A 19933-nucleotide genomic window follows, 5' to 3' on the forward strand; every position below is an offset into this window, starting at 1 on the left:
TGGTTCGGCCACTTTTGGAATATTGCGTGCAATTCTGGTCTCCTTCCTGTGTTGTGAAACTTGAAAGGATGTTGTGAAACTTGAAAGAGTTCAGAAAAGATTTACAAGAATGTTGCCAAGGTTGGTGAATTTGAGCTATAGGGAGAGGTTGAATAAGCTGGGGCTGTGTTCCCTGGAGCATTGGAGGCTGAGGGGTGACCTTATAGAGTTTTATAAAATCATGAGGGGCATGGATAGGATAAATAGACAAAGTCTCTTCCCTGGGATGGTGGTGTGCAGATCTAGAGGACATAGGTTTAGGGTAAGAGGAAAAACATATAAAAGAGATCTAAGGAGCAACCTTCTCATGCAGAGGGTGGTACGAGTATGGAATGAGCTGCCAGAGGATGTGGTGGAGGCTGGTACAATTGTAACATTTAAAAGGAATCTGGATGTGTATATGAATAGGAAGGGTTTGGAAGGATATGGGGTGGGTGCTGGCAGGTGGGACTAGTTTGGGTTGGAATATCTGGTTGGCATGGACAAGTTGGACCAAAAGGTCTGTTTCTGTGCTGTACATCTCTATGACTCTCTGACTCTGTTACTCTGCACAAGTCAGAACAGATTCTGAAAACTGAATATATAGCATTAGAAAAATGGCCTGACCATCATTCACCTGGCATTACTTGCTGTTGAAAATTAAACCCTTCAGATGAGATAGTCATTGGCGACTGAAGGTTCTGATTATGCTTTTCTTTGGTTTTGTCTGTTGCCACTACAGTAATTCCAATGGCAATATATGTGCACTGAGGCACACTTCCTGTCATTTTTTCCGTAAGCTGTTCGAGAAAAGGTTAATTGAATGATAGCTTCTGAAAACAGTTATTTCTTAATAGCATTCTGAAGGGGTAAATTCCAAGATACCCTGGCTAGTGCATATTCATGTTTGGTGTCCATCTTAGAGATGAAATGTGAACTCAGGATCCAATTGCTCCCGTGTTCGAATCTTATGTGGGCATTTATTTAGAGAGAGAGGTTTAGACATCTCAGATTTAGACATCGCCTAATTGTATCATCATTGTTTAGTATGCATGTATACCTGTTTGTGTGGATGATGCCATTGTGTTCCATGTCATCCACCTAGCATTTAAGCTTTTCTTGTATGTGATCGCAACACTTTCTGTTTTTTAAAGGAATATTCTTATGGAAGAATCACTCAATACTCTATTAAGAATTTACCAGGAGATGCCGAAAATCCTTCATGAACTTAAACTTTAATCTTGCAAAATCAAAGCGGCGGGAGCCAGCAAAATGTCTGCCTGACTGCCCACAATCTCTTTGTTCTCCTGCAATTTATCACGTTACTCTTCCTGCGCTTATTTGATGGCATGACCATACCCAAACACGCTGGCTCGCTTTGCTTTTCTAAACTAGTCTGTCACACTAGTTTCCTCGATCATATTTAACCTATCACATTACAACACCATCATGTTCAGCATTAGCTCATCTCCCAGTGATTTAACTAACCCATCACAGTGCACCACCATTATCTGTTACTGGATCCCTGTAACATGATCCCGGGCATGTATTGCAACACTAAGTTAACCACATAACTGCCAGAATAACTTCCATAATATCATCTTCTATGAGGGCAATGTGGCATTGCCTTTAAAACTTCCTATGGCATTTAACCTGTCTCACTACTATTGTTACAAAGTCTGACTGACTCAATGTCCATATTTTTGGATTCTTCTGATGTATTGAGTACTTTGGTGATCTCACAGATCATCAAAATATTGACATCCATGCATTCTGGAGGACCTGACTCTGCTGGTCTGCTTGTGTCGATTAGATGTTTCTGGTTTCCATGCTGAATTGCTACAGCTGAACTGCAGTGTTAGTCTACCAAGGCAATGGCGGATGATACATAGCATGCAGTTAATTTAGCAGCTAACAGATGCATAATGATCCTGTTACAAATCCGTCAGAATTTTCATTCTGAAGAAGTCATACTAGATTCGAAACATTGACTCTATTTCTCTCCAGAGATGCTGCCAGACCTGCTGATTTTCTCCAGCATTCTATATGAGTAGTTGCTGCAAAATTATGCAGATATTTGCATTAGCTCCTTTGTCAATCTTGGCTTTGAGTCTATATTTGCCAATTTTCTTTGGGTGAATGATGTTGATTGTGGAAAAGTTTATTGTTGGTTGTCTTTCTCCAAATAATGTGATATTTGACCTCTAGTTGGAAGTTGCTACACACTAGGTTTTGACTCATCTGTTTTACTGTGAACTTTGTATATTGCCTTATTTTTACACAATTGTCTGGTGCATTCCTTGCTGCAGTTCTGCAATGCCTCTCTCCTGTTGAGATCTGTTGTAGTCTCTGGCTATGTCTTTGCAGCCAGATTTCTTGCAAAAGTAGATCTAATGACTTTTTATATCCTCCTTGCAAAGATGTTGAAATGCATGAGAACTTTGTGGTCAATGCAACAGAGCTTGCTTGCTTTTTGTGGCCTGGCTAATGTGTCAATACTGTACCTGCACCTAATACTTACAGATACTTCTGACTGACTACAATGACTTTGTATTTTTTGTCATCTGCTAGTGGGAAATTAATGCAGGCCTTTTGTTTTCTTTCTCCACAAGGTCTTAGGGCAATGTTTCAAAATCAGCATTAAGACCATCACCAACTCCATTACCTACAACATATCGACACAGACATCAAGTTGCTGCAGATATGCAAGAATGTAGATGTGTGATTTTTAACTTTGTCCACCCAGCTCCAACACCAGCTCCTCCACATACATCATCATTACCCACTCTGACAGTTCAGCATTTGAAAAGTCACTTTAAATGCCCTAGTTACAGCACCTGCTCACAATTGATTTGTAGTCTTATGGGGTGAGGTTGAAAGCATCAGTTTTTTTTTGAACAGCACAAATAGATGCTATCAACAGTGAAGCAAAACAATACTGTATGTAAAGCGCATATAACTTGCATTAACAAAATTGTTGATCTTTAAAAGCAGAAGCATGACAAATAGGATTATTATAATCATGCACTTACGAGGATATTTTTCTTATTGCTTTAGAACAGACCTGCAGTTTTGAGAGAAATCTGTATGACTTTTTAAGTTACTAATCTGTTCTTGAACACTAATTACAGAGTAAAGCCCGAGTGTTTAGAATTGGTAAAATGTACTGTCCTTTATTTTCAGGTACCTCAGATGTTAAAAACAAAAACAAAAAAGTCTGTTAATTTTAATTAAATCCAAGGTACTGCACTCTTCAGTTTGTTTGCAAAAAAAGAAATACCATGTCCTACCACAAGTCACGTGGCATCACTTATGCAACAGTGACAACCAATTCACTCCCACACTGTGATACGCAGGTTTCCACTAACTCTCCATTAAGCTGTGCAAACAGTATCCCAGCCAACTTGACAAAAACAGCAAGTTTTATTTATACTAGATGAACCATCAGTAGTCAGCTTCAAGACTCTAAACACTTTAAATTTCAAATAATGTTCAACAATGACTCTTTTATATCTTGTGTGTGGCAATGTAAGATAGCCATTTTTTGCATTTATTGAGAACTTCCAGTTACCCTGAGGGAATTCATATTCATGTTGGAGAGATTGAAGTGTTATTATACCTACGAATTGAACATAGGCCTTCTGGCTCAGAGAAGGGATGTTACCATTGTGCCACAAGAGCTCGTTGCAACATCTTTGTATACTGAATAAGATTGTCAACTAATTATTGCAAATTGAGACCATGCCAATCAATTCATCACTGTTCTCATACTGATCCAATTAATTTACCTTGACAGTTTAAACATATACTTTGTTGTTACAGTGCTGAAAGGACAATAATTTTATGAAATAATATTTGTTATGTATTTAGTTAAGAGTTTCACACAGAGTGTGGTGCGTGAACGGAACATGTTGCCAGAGGAAGTGGTGAAGGCTGGTAAACGTGTAACATTTAAAAGGCATGTGGATAGATACATGAATTAGAACGTGTTTAGAGGAACATGGACCAAATGCTAGCAAATGGGCCTAGGTCAGATTAAGGTATCTGATCAGCATGAAGGAGTTGGACCGAAGGGTCTTTTTCCATGCTGTGTAACTCTACAACTCTAAGTGTACAATCTAATGTTGGAAACTCAAAGAAAACCTTGTTACTGATACTTACACGTGACATGAACATGATGGAGATGCTTCACAACCTTTCTTACTCCCCAAGTAAAAATGGCTCTCAAACTTCCTCAAAACGGTCATAATTAGATTGGCTACTTGATAATTGCTGAGGTCAAGCGTGCACGCCTAGATTGAACTCCCAATCAAAGATAACACCATCAATCAATTTCCTTTGATTCTTGACCTTTCTGCCAATCACTTTTTCTCCAAGGAGAACATTCCTGGATTCTACAATCTGTTTTTGCGAACCAAAGTTTCTCATCCCTTGAATTGTTCCTTAAATCCTTTCTGCACCCACTCCAAAAACCACACATCTTTCCTCTGGTGGCTAAGATTGGACACAGTATGCTAGGTTGTGGCTAAACCAGTGCTTGTAAAAGTTTGTCATAATTTCCTTCCTTCCTTTTGTACTCTGTGCCTCTATTTAAAAGCCCCAAGTTCCTCTTCATCCTTTTCTTCTGTTGCTCTGCTACCTTCAATAATTGCACATATGTACCCTCAAGTTCCTCTTCTTCTGGAGCTCCTTTTGAATTTCCTGTACTTTATATTACATTTGTGTGGCATGAATGATGAAAGGCACCAGTTCACATTTCTCTGTAGAACCTATGGTTACCATATATCCACTAATTACAGTTCTGTTTTTGACTTTTTGAAATTTATCAATATGTTCATAAATGTTTACAGCATAGAAGAAGGCCAATCAACCAATCATGTCTACGTTAATCAATAAAAATCTGACTAAACCAACCCTCTTTTTCAGTTTTTGGCGCATTGCCCTGGAGGCTATGGCAATGCAAGTAAATATCTAAATATCGCTTAAATGTTATGAGAGTTTCTGACTCAACCATTCTTTCAGGCAGTGAGTTCCAGACTCCACTGTCTGAGTGAAAAAACTTTCTTTTCATCTCTCCTCTTAGCCTTTTGCCTCTTACCTTAAATCTATGCCACCTAGTTATTGACCCCTCTACTAATGGGGAAAATGCCTTTCTATCCATCCCATCAATATCTCTCATAATCTTATACAGTTCTCTCAGCCTTCACTGCTCCAAGGAAAGCAACTCCAACCTATCCAATCTTTCTTCAGAGCAACATTCTGGTAAATCTTCTCTGCACCCTCTCTGGTGCAGTCACATTTGTCTTATAATATGGCAACCAGAACTGCATATAGCACTTCACTTGTGGCCTAACCAGCATTTCATACAGTTCCAGCATAATCTATTCCTGTATTTTGCATTCTCATATTGGCTGATAAAGAAAGTATCCATGATCCCTTCTTAACCATCTTATCTACCTGTCCTGTTACCTTCAGGGATCTCTGGGTTGCACATCAATGTCCTTCTGATCTTCAATACTTTCGAGGGTCTTACCTTCAAAATATAATCCCTCACCATGTTAGACGTTACCCAAGTGCATTACTTCACAGTTTTCGACATTGAATTCAATTTGCTACTGCTCTGCCCAGCTGACAAATCCAGTAAAAAGCTCCTACACTTTGAGCACATACATGTTAAAGACCAAGTAAACGCTGATCAGCTCGGTAATGCTCTGAGGCTGTGTCTGTAAATGATCTGATCAACTTTATTTGGAGGGACTTAATTATTAGGTCAGGAAGTGTTTTTCCTGAAAGTAGTAGCAGCAAATATGCTTAGGAAACTCAAATTACAGTGCAGAAAATGGCTAATTCTTTCAGAATGGAATCATTAACTAAAAAAAAATCAGAGAATATAATTACTGGATGAGCCTATGAAGTTGAAATGGTGCACTGAGATAAATGCAGAAATGCTAAACTCTTGCTACTTTAGAGTTTCTTGCAATGGGATTGAAAATGTTTGAACATTGACAAAAGGCATCAGTTAAGCATTCCTTTGTACTTATGGCATATTAAACTTCCTGAATACCTGTTGACAATGAGGACAGGACTTGTACACTTAATGGTAAGGACTGGAAAGTGTTGCTGAACAAAGAGACCTTGAGTGCAGGTTCGTAGTTCTTTGAAAGTGGAGTTGCAGTTGGATAGGATAGTGAAGAAGGTGTTTGGTATGCTTGCCTTTATGTGCAATTCTGGTCTCCCTCCTCTCAGAAGTATGTTGTAAAATATGAAAGGGTTCAGAAAAGATTTACAAGGCTGTTGCCAGGGTTGGAGGATTTGAACAGCTCGGGCTGTTTTTCTCCGGAGTGTCAGAAACTTAGGGATGATCTTATAGAGTTTTATAAAATCATGAGGCACATGGATAGTTTTACAGTGAGAGGGAAAGGATTTAAAAGGAACTTAAGCATCGCACAGAGTGTGGTGTGTGTATGGAATGAACTGCCAGAGGAAGTGGTGGAGGCTGGTACAATTACAACATTTAAAAGGTATCTGGATAGGTATATGAATAAGCACATTTTAGAGGAATATGGGCCAAGTGCTGACAAATGGGACCAGATTAATTTAGGAGATCTGGTCAGCATGGATTAGTTGGACTGAAGAATCTGTCTATGTGCTGTTCATTTCTATGACTCTATAATTCTTCTTTTGGGCATTAGGCAATTGCCACAATTTTTTTCCATTCATTCATGTATTTGATGACCCAACAGAGAGCCCCTGGCATGGATTGAGGATTGGCTATCTGACAGAAGGCAGAGAATTGGGATAAAAGGTTCTTTTTCAGAATGGCAGCCAGTGACAAGTGGTGTCCCGCAGGGTCCAGTGTTGGGCTGCAGCTGTTCACTTTATGTATTAATAATCTGGATGAAGAGAGTGGGGGGATTCTGGTGAAGTTTTCTGATGATACAAAGTTAGGTGAACAGGCAGGTAGTACTGAGGAGGTGGGGAGGCTGCAGAAAGATTTAGACAGTTTAGGAGAGTGGTCCAGGAAATGGATGATGAAATTCAACGTGAGCAAGAGCGAGGTCTTGCACTTGGAAAAAGGAATACAGGCATGGACTATTTTCTAAATGGTGAGAAAATTCATGAAGCCATAGTACAAAAGGACCTGGGAGTGCTGGTCCAGGAGTCTCTAAAGATTAACTTGCAGGTTGAGTCCGTGATTAAGAGAGCGAATGTAATGTTGTCAGTTATCTCAAGAGGGTTGGAATACAAAAGTAGCAATGTGCTTCTGACACTTCATAAAGCTCTCGTTAGGCCCCATTTAGAATACTGTGTCCAGTTTTGGGCCCCACACCTCAGGAAGGACATACTGGCACTGGAGCATGTCTAGCAGAGATTCACACAGATGATCCCTGGAATAATAGGCCTAACATAAGATGAATGATTCAGGATCCTTGGATTGTATTCATTAGAGTTTAGAAAGTTGAGGGCAGATTTAATAGAAACTTACAAGATAATGCATGGCTAAGAAAGGGTGGGCGCAGGGAAATTGTTTCCGCGAGATGGGGCTATTAGCCTTAGAATTAGAGAGAGTCGATTTCAAATGGAAATGGGGACATTTCTTCAGCCAGTGGGTGGTGGGCCTGTGGAATTCATTGCCACAGAGCACAGTGGAGGCCAGGATGTTAAATGTCTTCAAGACAGAGGTTGATAAATTCTTGAACTCGCAAGGAATTAAAGGTTGCGAGGAGAGTGCGAGTAATTGTGGAGTTGAAATGCCCATCAGCAATGATTATATGGTGGAATGGACTCAATGGGCCAAATGGCCTTACTTCCACTCCTATGTCTTATGGTCTTATAAAAATACAGTTTTAATATATAATTTGTGAAATTATTTCTTAAGTATAATGCTTGTACAATATCTTACAAATCTGTATTATTAATTATCAATTCAAGACTGCATGTCTTTCCACAATCGCAGCAGCTACTAGGAGGCAAATATAGAAGGGAACTATGAGGGGTTCATTTGCTTGCTCATCCCTTTCCAGTTAAATGGGTTGGAAAAAGCACCACTTAATGATATGCCTGGTCATGGAGGACAGCCAGCACTGGCTATTTCATGTGACAAGTCAACCCATGGGACATAAGCACATGATGCTTTTGTATATATTGTGTAACAACAATTGTCTGAGTGACTAGTATAACATTAGAATTTCACAGCTGAACATTTGCTTTCCTAATGCATATTCTACATAACCATGTGAAATTCATGGTTAACCCTTACTCTGCCAAATTACAAAGTGTCCCATGTTATTTAATGCACAGAAGCAAGCCATTTGGTCCACCTAGAAAAGCACTATAGACTTGTGAATGGTGCATATTGTCCAACTTATCTTGTATTCCCCAAAATGGCACTCTGGTACAACCAGTATGCTATTTTCCAAGTATTGCTGCCTTTTATTTCCCTCTTGTCAAGTTCCTTATACTACACACAAGTTTCCTCCCATTTTTCTTTGTTTAATCCCATCAGTTGTTATAAATAAACTGGACCATTTATAAATTCACCATAGAAATTACCTTTAAACTAAATTTGGAGTAATGAACCACCTTCTAAAATATTATTGAAGATACTGTAAAACTCACTTCACAAATTGCAACTTAACACATGTATTGAGTTTTTGCATAACTGTGATATATTTGTCAACTGATCTGTTATCCAACCTCTTCTCAAGTCTAGCCTTCCCTCTCCTCCCTGCCTCCTTGACTGGACCTAATCAGTCCATTTCCCTTCTCACCTATCTGCTCCACCGTTTCCACTGACTAATTGTAACAACCACCAAACCTCATTCACCTATCACCATCTCACCTACCTTTCTACCAGTCCCCATTTATCTCTCAGCCCCCCTCCCCCTCCACAGACCTGAAGAAAGGACCCGACTGAAATGTCGACTTTCCTGCTCTTCTGATGCTGCATGAGCTACTGTGCCTTTCCACTTTTTATCGACTTTTATCCAACCAGCTGGTCAGTCGTGTTCCACTGACTTTGTGAGAAGTTCTAACTTTTTTAACAATACAGGAAGATTTGTTTGGTCAGATAATTCATCACATAAACCAAGTGGTGCTTTTTAAAGAACATTTTGCTACTATTGATTTGATCTTATATTTTACATAGGACAAAGCTACACTCAGTTGGATTGGCCCCTTGATATGGTACTTTTGTGCCAGCTCTAATAAATTGGTTAAAATCTGCAAGTTCAAACTATTCTAATGAGTCAATGTAGTCGACATTCAACTCCTGTGCCATCTCCAGATCTTGCAGCTGTGCCAAAGCAGCAAAGCAGACTATTTGATGACATGGTGTTGTGCCAATATTTAAGAAAACATACATTTTTAAAAATTGATAGACAAGGGGATCAAAGGTTATGGTTGGAGGATGGATGGTATGGAGATAGACAGAAAAGTAGGAATTGAGTGTACAACCAAATCAAATGTGATCTTATTGAATGACAGAGCAGTTTTGAAGGGCTGACTGCCCTAATTCTGTTCACAGGTCCTATGTTCCTCTGTTTAATAGTGTTAAAATAGTGTAAAACAAGATGCCAATTCATTGCCTGACTGTTTTGTCCTACCAGCATTGATTGGTTCTAACCTCTGATTTCTGAGCTTGGCAAATAAAATATTTCACTATTGAAAAGTGCAACATTCTCCAAACTGCTTCTACATGAAATCATTAGAATGTACTGGGTCTTGAAAAAATCAGCCAAATGCATGCGGTTAAATTCCAAGACATTACTACTTCAGGTAAATAGAAGTATTTGCCAAAGTAATGATTTGGAGATGCCGGTGTAGGACTGGGGTGTACAAAGTTAAAAATCACACAACACCAGGTTATAGTCCAACAGATTTAATTGGAAACACACTAGCTTTCAGAGCGACGCTCCTTCATCAGGTGATTGACAATCACCTGATGAAGGAGCATCGCTCTGAAAGCTAGTGTGCTTCCAATTAAACCTGTTGGATTATAACCTGGTGTTGTGTGATTTTTAACTTTGCCAAAGTAAGTTTTTTTTAAAAATCAGAGATTAACAATTGGTATCCAATTCCTGTAACTTTCTTCCTTCTGACAGATGCAGATGGGAACCTATGTCGAAGCAGCTACTTGTTGCAAGTTATACTGACTATGCATCGCTTCAATGTGTCGTCCACAGAGCTGCTGCAGAAACTCATCACACTATATCCTTTTGCTACAATATCACTTTATGTGTCACCATTGAAATGTAACAAAATGTCTGGATGGTAAGCCAGTCATGTCATACAGGATAACTGGGTAACAGAATAAGATAAAATAAAAAACTGTTGGCAAATACACTTTTCAAAGCAAAATAAAAACAAACTGTTACCTCATTGCTTGTTGATGTACAATACAAGAGCCACTTGATAGTGAAAGTTCAATTTCATTAGTCAGTCTGTGTTTTACTCGTATCACTTTTAAATACTGTTCTAGTGCATCTGTATTGAAATAACATTATTAATGTTTTATGTTAAGGCATTTTTTTCAAAAATAATCATTAATTTTATCTTTGTGTTGATGAAAATTATATGAGCTTATGTTTAAGGATTTTATGTAAATGTTTTCTGTGTTTGGTAGAAGAGCAAATTTTCTGAGTAGATTAACAAAAGTTAAAATAAAAAAATAAAAAAAGAGTTATGCAATCATGTTAAACCAATATGACAAATTCTGTCCTAAAATAAAACAAAGAACTGCGAATGCTGGAAATTTGAGACAGAGCAGAAATCGCTGGAGAAACTCAGCAGGTCTGGCAGCATCTGTGGCAAGAAAGTAGAGTCAATGATTCAGGTTCAGAGACCATTCTTCAAATCCACAGATCAGTAGTTTTAAAGAAGGGTCACTGGATCTGAATCATTGACTCTGCTTTCTTGGTACAGATGCTGCCGGACCTGCTGAGTTTCTCCAGCAATTTCTGTTTTTGTCATTATACTTACATGTGATCTCGCCAATGGTCTATGCAAATTTAATAAAATATCTTGCTTCTCAATTCTATCCTTGTGGAACTGGAGCTTGGGGCTGAATTTTGCCAGAAAATCAGCTGTCATATTTGTCCCATTACATCGAGGGTTTCTCTCACTGTAACCGAGCAAGGTTTTCATGTTATCATCCCAAACTCACCTTATTAACAAATTAACGCACTCCAATGGTGCTCTGCTTGTCTGATATTAACTTGATTCTCCCTGTCAGTGTAGGCAGAATTACTTGCCATTTCTGGATGAAATAGCTGCACAGAGGCCAGTCTCCTGTCACCAGGTCACACTTTATTGACACATGGAAAGTCCTTGACACTGATCTAGTTCCCTCAGAGCTAGCTCTCAGGGTGAACAGAATCTCTGACATTCCTGTTTAAATCTGTCATCCAGGGCTTCCTTATTGTACCAGATTAGCAATGCCAGTCAGTACATTGGGAACTCCCAGGACTCCAATGCAAATGCCATATTTAAAAGGCCACTGTTCAAACCCAGTCAAGCACTGGCAGGCTCGTGCTGGCCTGTATGATTTGTGACGTTTGCCCTGGACACGGCAGATAATGTGAAAATGGCATCCCATTTTGTGGGCATAGACTTTGGAAGTCCTGCTAGACTGGATGGTGCAGAGGAGGGCCATCCTATTCCCCCAAGACTGACTAAGGAAGTTACAACACCAGACCCCTGCCAGGCTGGTCTGGGTTTTCCACCTGTGTCTGTGTGGTCTCAACCATTCACCAGGAATGTCCAGCAATGCTGCAAAAATATCAGTGACCTTCTGTGATCAATCAGGGTAAGTGGCAATCAATATCTTCTCTCTGCGACCTCACACTCTCACTATCTCTGTGATACTGCACTCAGCTCCTACTGAGGCTCATGCTCAACCACTCTCAACAAATGCCAGCCCAGCAGCACTGCAGTGAGGAGTGCCTGTGCTTCAAAGTGCAGCACTGACATATGAACGTGTGCTGGAAGTGGTTCACAGATGTGCTATGATAAGGCAGTGAGGCATGTACCTGTCACATGGCAAAGTCTGTGGATGTGGGCTGCATGCAGCCACTGCTGACAAAGTGTGCCCTGAGATGTTGATGCCTTGTGTCCAAGATGGAGTTTCAGAGGAGCAGGTGGTGAGCTGGAATCCTGCCAGTTACTGCTGTAACTTTCATGTCACAAACTCTTGTCATCTAGTTTCTGTTCTTTGGTAGAATGAGAAACTGCATATTAAAGTGACATATTCAGTTAATGAGTGATCATCTATAGTAATAGCACTCTCCCTGTTCATTATTGGGAATCTCGTTTCAACATTCAACAGTTGGTTGGAAAATGGGACTTTTTGATCTCCATACCTAGAAAGGCCTCGCTGGATATCTCATCTGATTTTCCCATGCTTCTCACAATAGCCCCTGTTGGTCAGGGACTGAGAAGATTCTGTCCTTCTCATTTGTTTCATTTGCTTTAACTTAACCAGAGAGGCAACCAGAGTGAACTGCATATCTGCACTCCAATAACTCTTTTTATTCCTTTACCCTATTCTGACACCCTATTCCACAGAGTATGTGGCCCCTTTATTCTACCTATCGAAGTATATAATCTTATATTTATCAAAGTGGAAATTAATTTGTGAACTGCAAGGATATTACTGGTTACTTCTATTTTGTCATAGCCTTCTTCAGAATTAATTAAACCTCCCAGTCTCCACAATTTGGTATAATCTACAAAATGTTAAATTGTATTTCTAATTCTCAAGCCAAATAATTTGTGTGAATTTAAAACAGCAATGATCCCAGCACAAATCGACTTGTAACATCATTTCCATCATCTTCCAGACAAAATCTGAAAATTTTTATTTTCTGTTTTTTACCCCTTTTACTTCCCAGAATTTTGCTTCTCCCTGATCAAGTGATTTGAGCTTCGTCATGTTTGTCATATGTAATGTTTTGTCAAAGTCTTCTTATATTTTCATAGTTGCACATGAAGTTGGTTCATGATGACTGTCTGAATGCTGGTTCCAGTATAGCTTTGATGTTGTCAGTTCTGGGAATTCCTCTATTCTTTAAGTTTGTATCATTCATTGTAACATAAATGTCATATGAAATATAGGAAAAAATAGATTATGCAGAGGTTTATAATTCAATCTGTTCACCTCTGAGATCGTGCTTTGAATGACCAAACCAATAGGATTAAAACCATCACTCGTCAAGAGTATTATTAAGGATGAGATTGCAGAGTACTTGGAAGTGCAGGGTAAAACAGAGCTGAGTCAGCACAGCTTCATCAAAGGGAGGTCGTGCCTGAAAATCTGTTTGAATTCTTTGAGGCGGTAATGAGCAAGTTGGATAAAGGACACCCTGTGGACGTAATCTATTTGGATTTCCAGAAGGCTTTTGACAAGGTGGCATAGAGGAAGTTGCCATGGTGTTAGGGGCAAGATTCCAGGTTGGATGTAAGGATTACCTGACTGGCAGAAGACAGAGAGTGAGAGATAAAGGGATCTTTGTTTCAGGATGGCAGCTGGTGACTAGTGGAGTTCAGCTGAGGTCAGTTTTGGGACCACTACTATTCACATTACATATTAATGATCTGGATGAAGGAACTGAGGCCATTGTTGCTAAGATTAAGCTAACACAATGATAAGTTGAGGAAGTGGACAGGTTGCAGAAGGACTTGAAGAGTGGGTAAAGAAGTGGTAGATAGAATACAATATGGGAAAGTGTGAAGTTATGCACTTTGATAGGAAGAATAGAGGCATAGACTATTTTTCCAAATGGAGTAAAGCTTTGGAAATCTGAAGCCCAAAGTGGCCTGGGAGTCCTAGTTGATGATTCTGTTAATATTAACGTGCAGATTCAGTTGACAATTAGGAACGTAAATACAATAGTAGCATTCATTTCAAGAGGGCTAGAATGCAAGAGCAGAGATGTACAGCTGAGGCTGTATAGGCTCTGATCAGATGTCATTTGGAATATTGTGAGCAGTTCAAAGGATCATTACAAGCATGAAGGGCTTGTCATATGCAGAACAGATGGTTACTCTTCATCTGGTATTTAGAACGATGACGGGAATCTCATTGAAACTTAAAGAATACTGGAAGGCCTGGATAGAATAGATGTGGAGAACACGTTTCCACTAATAAGAGAGACCAGGTCTCAAGGGCACAGCCCCAGAGTAAAAGGACGATCCTTGAGAACTGATATGAGAAGGAATTTCTTCAGTCAGACGGTAATTAATCTGTTGAATATATTGCTGCAAAAAGCTGCGACCAAGTCATTGAGTGTATTTAAGACAGAAAGGTTCTTGATCAAGAAGGGATCAAGGGTTACGGGGAGAAGGCAGGAGAATGGAGTTGAGAAGTATATCAGTCATGATCGACTGACAGAGCAGACTTGTTGGGCTGAATGATCTAATTCTGTTACTAGATCTTATGGTTTTATAGCTCTCTGTGGACTGCAAAACGTTTCACATGAAAACAGTTCACTCAGTCTTCATCCAGTTCATTGTACATATACTCGGACTGAAAGCACATATGCAACCACGTTCAGGTTAATATTAAACTTTCAATTGTGTCAGAGAAATAAGAGGGATGTTAGTCTCAGCTCAAGATAATGAGAGCCTTATAGCTCATTTGATCCATTCTATCGTGATAATGAGATCTGACACAATTAAATGGGGGAGAAAACACCTAATAATAAAAGACAACCGAATGGTATCTGGTTTCAATTTTAGAAACTTTTAAACACCTCACTAAAATATCGGCCTGCCTCTGCCAAATCTGTCTGGGTGACAATTCGACTGAAGCCTCACAACGGAGGCAACAGTGTTAAAATCTTCATATTGTGAAAATTATATTGTGTCGTAATATTTCTGACTGTGAGTAATAGAGGATTTTTAACATGCACTTGCCAGAAGGATATCCATTATCACTAACTCCTGTTTCTGTAAACTCTTAACATTAAATGAGTGCATACATATTCTGTATTGTTTCTCATTCTGGCCAATTGAAACCTTGTTCAAAAATAGACCATAATCAATGAAATAACCCAATGGTTAAAATAACCTAGGCAACAAAAGCCACTTCAGAAGACCATGAGCCATTATGATAATCAGTCTGCAATCCCTCAGAATGAATAGCAGGCTTGTAGTGAGATGAAAAGCTGCACAGATACTTGAAGAGGACACAGCCATGAACCAATTCATAATGAAGTGTTTAGTATGAGCAATAGCACAGGATATTAGTTTAAATTACACACATCATGTTAAAAACAGATATTGATTTCCCTGTTGTTCTCTTTCTCAGTTACAAGGAGAAATAAACTCACAGTGCAGATATTTTCAACTGTCTTAGAAGACATACAAAATCTTAATCTATTTTTGTCCCTATGGGTAATGTGATTTAGTCAAATTATTGGATGTTTTGTGATATTGTACTTTCATCATTGTAATATCTTAAACTTCTGAAGGCAAATCTTAGAACCCCCAGTTTTTGTCAACCCCATTTCCCCACACCTCAACTGCAGCATTTTAAGCTTTTGTGATTCTCCTATGACTAATATCTCCCTCCAATCACACACAAGTGATTCTTACTGTTTTTTGAGTCTGCACAACACCATGAACATCAGCCAAGGTAGTACTATAGCACCTTTACCATATTCCTTTACATCCAATGGCCAAAAGTGGACACGTCATTTGAGGCTCCCACTGTGATCACACAGACAGTAACACAAACTTGACACACTTAATCCTAACGCTAACCAAGTTGATCATCAACTCCTTTTCAGCTTAGAGACACAAGGTTAGTCCCACCATTGCCCAGTTGAAACCCAGCTCACTCAATAACTGGAGCCTACCTGTTCAATTGAACTTAGCTTGGCAATGCTTTTGCCTATTAAATAGAGTCATACAGCACGGAAACAGACCCTTCAGTCCAACTTGTCTGTGCCGACCAGACATCCCAATCTGTCCTAATCACATTTGCCAGCATTTGGCGCATATCCCTCTAAAGCTTTCTCATTCATATACCAATCCAGTATGTCATCATTTTACCTGCCTCCACCACTTTATGACAATACTTTGACTTTAAGAGGTGTATTTTGTTTGTATTTTTTCATAAAGAAAGGTTGAAACAGAGGTGTTAAGCAGTATTCTCAAAGGCAATAAAGTAAACAGTTTTTTTAGATTACTTACAGTGTGGAAACAGGCCCTTCGACCCAACAAGTCCACAACAACCCACCGAAGCACAATCCACCCAGACCCATTCCCTTACATTTACCCCTTCACCTAACACTACGGGCAATTTAGTGTGGCCAATTCATCTAACCTGCACATTTTTGGACTGTGGGAGGAAAACGGCGCAAATCCACGCAGACACGGGGAAAATGTGCAAACTCCACACAGACAGTCACCTGAGGTGGGAATTGAACCCAGGTCTCTGGCGCTGTGAGGCAGCAGTGCTAATCACTGAGCCACCGTGCCACCCACTTTGTGAGGCTTTGGGTTTTTTTAAGTTGAAACAATAGAAGCAGCCTGATGGATGGGAACAAGTTCCCACAGAACCAGGATTTTTATTTTAGCTTTCTGCTGTTGCTGGAGTCTTTAAACTGGCCGTGGAAGCTCTTATTCCTCTCTCTAATTCAGCTAAAAGCTGGGGTACCTTTCCTGCTGCTAGAATTGACTATGAGACAATGTATTTGCCTTTGGGTGTGTTTATGGGATGTTACTATATTGGAACAGTTAATTAGTAGTAGTTTATATATATGTGTATATATAAATTTGTTAAGCATTTTGGTAAAGTTGCAGTTAAACCAATTCTTTTAGTTTTTTTAAATGTATTTTTACAGGAAGTGTAAAAATAAAGTGTGCTTTGCCTAAAGTTAAAACGTTTGCTCAATCAAATTGCACCTTGAACACAATGCCTAGCACTTACTTTTAAATTAAGACAAAGTTAAGGTCTAGGCTATCTTCTTAATATATTTTTGAGGAGGTTTGATCTGGTGCGTAACAACTTCCTCTAGCAGTTCTTTCTATAGACGCAGCACTCTCTGCATGGAAAATCTTATCCCTCAGGTCCTTTCTAAATCTCTACCCCTTACCTTAAACTATGCTCTCTAGTTTTGGACTTCCTCACCATAGGAAAAAGAACTTGTCTGCCCACCCTACCTGTGCCCCTCATGAGTTTTAGAAACCTCCATAAGGCCAGCTCTCAGCTTCCAACAACCAGGGAAAAGAGTCCCAGCCTACTTATCCTCTTTCTATAACTCAAACCCTTCAACCCTGACAACGTCCTTGCAAATCTTTTCTGCACCCTATCAAGTTTAACAACATTCTTCCTATAGAGGGGCAATCAGAACTGTACGCAGTATTCCAAAAGTATTTACCAAAACACTGAATAGGTCTGCTTAACAATATAATCCATCATGAAAAACAAAATTATAGGTAAGCTGCTTGCTTAGGCCATGAAAACCAGTTTTTTAAATAGGAAAGTTTACCAATGCTAGTAATGAGCAAGCCTGCATTCTGAGTGAATATTTAAATAGTGTCCAAAGCAAATTTTAGTAATTTGGGTGTATAATACAAGAGTTTGCGATATTTCTGGCATTGGCATTTGTTGTGCTTTTCTTGCTTGAAGATGTTTTGCACCCTAATGCTCCACTTAATTCTAGATGATATGTTGCAATAATGACTTGTTGCTCAACTTCCTGACCAACAAGGCAGGGGGAAAGCAGATCAAATGCACCACTGAATAAAAATAAAGTCTTAAAGACAAATTCAATCTGACTAACTATGCAAGTAAATAAATGCCACCACTTTCATTAGACTTCATGAATTTTTGATCAGCATGTATAACTGATAATGGTACATGATTTCTGCTAGATCTGCCATTGCTACCTGGTAAAATATTGTATTTTGTTTTTAATGACTGTTTTAAGTACATCTTAAAATTGCAAATAATTGCTTCTACTACATTCACCATTGGATTCCTGAAACTGCACTATAGCTCATGGCTGGTTATGATAATGCAATCTATAGTAAACAATAAATTGTTCTGTTATTCAGCAATGACCCTACAGAAGTCATTCATATTGGACTCAGCTGAATATAAATAACAATTTTTGGACACTCAGATGAAAACACTTTTCCTTAATGGTGACCTACATATCAGAATGCTTTAGAGCAAAACTGTGCTGCAGCTTGCCTGAAGGTCTGTTACTTTACAAGGTGAGGCTTTTCCTGGAAGTAGTAACCACATCTATGAAAAGACAAGAAGCAAAGTGACTACCTGCAGAAGCTGCACAGCTCATTTTCGACTCAGTTGGAAATAATGTGGTTTACTTTTGCAAATGCTTCATTGAAAATAAGCGAAGCTGTTTTTCTGTATGTGCAGTCTAAACTTGCATGTTTTTTTTAAATTTAAAGTTTACTTGAGAAATGTTATATTAATGTAGGTGCAACATAGCACTAATATTATATGACAGATCAGCAAGTAGTCTTAAAAGTGTTAGAGCTAAAAACCTATTTGATCAGTTTCAAGTTTTCCTTATAGATATATGTGTGAGGAAGGTTGCAAGTGTTAAATTGATGTTTGATCACGGAATCATATAATTTACAGTGCACTTAGAGGTCATTAGGCTCATCATTCTTTGTGAAGATGCAAATAATTGCTCTTTCTTTTTGCTTTAAAGTATAAAGTATATGCTGGAAAGCTGCAAGGTATAATTTTCAAATTCACGTTTCCCAGTTAATAACTACAACTCTGTTGTTGGTTGTTTTTGTGAATGCTCCAAAGAGACTTCATTTAGAAGCTGCATTGCTTGGTGCTTTGTGCATTTGCTGGAAATTAAGTTATTTAAGATTGCAGCAGACACTTAATATTAAGTGTATTACAGATAATGAAATATGTTGAATGACATCAATAAAGCACATTTTTCATGAGGAAATGAGCCCAATATAATCAATGGGCTATTGAAAAAAGGAAAATGCAATCCTATCTCCAGTTAACAATATTTTCATATAACGATTTTGTTGCCACAGAAAATGCGTGCAATAATCAGCAGGTACAAATTCCTTTCAGATTTTAAGTAGATCTAAATTAGGTCAGATGGCTGTATTCAGACTATGAACTGCAGTTCTGCTTGTTCCAAACACAGCCACAAATGCTATGCCATGTAATCTCTGAGGATGACTGCAGAATCAATGGCCTGATTAAGTAATTCAGATTAATGTCCTATAATGTGGAGGCTAGAGGCACAGCCTTAATAGTGAAAGGATGACATAGTAATTTGTGTAAAAGATGGTTTATATATAAAAACATCAAAAATCAGCTTAGCATCTGACTCCAAACCACACTCAAATGCAAAAACGGTCTGATACTACAATCAGAGTGTTATTCACATCATATCAGTCGTTGTGTAACACCTGTATAGTGTTATGTCAAGTTAAAGACATTCAGTTAGGTGAGAGTAATGTGGTGCTGGCAATATTAACCTTTTCTTCAGTCCTGTATCACACAATGTAGGTAATATTCAGAAAAATAATGCTGGTGATGTTCTAGACTAGAATCTGAAATATACTTGGACTCATAAAGCCAATGTTGCAGAGTTATTTTCTGGTATAAATTAGATTAGATTAGATTAGATTACTTACAGTGTGGAAACAGGCCTTCGGCCCAACAAGTCCACACCGACCCTCAGAAGAACAACCCACCCAGACCCATTCCCCTACGTTTACCTCTTCACCTAACACTACGGGCAATTTAGCATGGCCAATTCACCTAATCTGCACATCTTTACACTGTGGGAGGAAACCGGATCACCTGGAGGAAATCCATACAGACACGGGAAGAATGTGCAGACTCCGCACAGACAGTTGCCTGAGGCAGGATTTGAACCCGGGTCTCTGGCGCTGTGAG

At 39.0% G+C, this 19933-nt stretch overlaps 1 protein-coding gene across 2 annotated transcripts in view; it reads left to right on the top strand.

The window, feature by feature from the left end:
- Nucleotides 1–19933, top strand: part of LOC132818152 (RAS guanyl-releasing protein 1-like) — a 116151-nt gene that overhangs the window by 42026 nt on the left and 54192 nt on the right. For both annotated transcript variants that reach the window (XM_060828918.1, XM_060828919.1), the window contains exons 3-4: nt 10122–10227; nt 18181–18243. In XM_060828918.1, the coding sequence (XP_060684901.1) occupies nt 10122–10227; nt 18181–18243 (169 nt within the window). The remainder of the gene's footprint in view (nt 1–10121; nt 10228–18180; nt 18244–19933) is intronic.

This window comes from Hemiscyllium ocellatum, chromosome 8, assembly GCF_020745735.1.
Source record: "Hemiscyllium ocellatum isolate sHemOce1 chromosome 8, sHemOce1.pat.X.cur, whole genome shotgun sequence".
NCBI lineage: Eukaryota > Metazoa > Chordata > Chondrichthyes > Orectolobiformes > Hemiscylliidae > Hemiscyllium > Hemiscyllium ocellatum.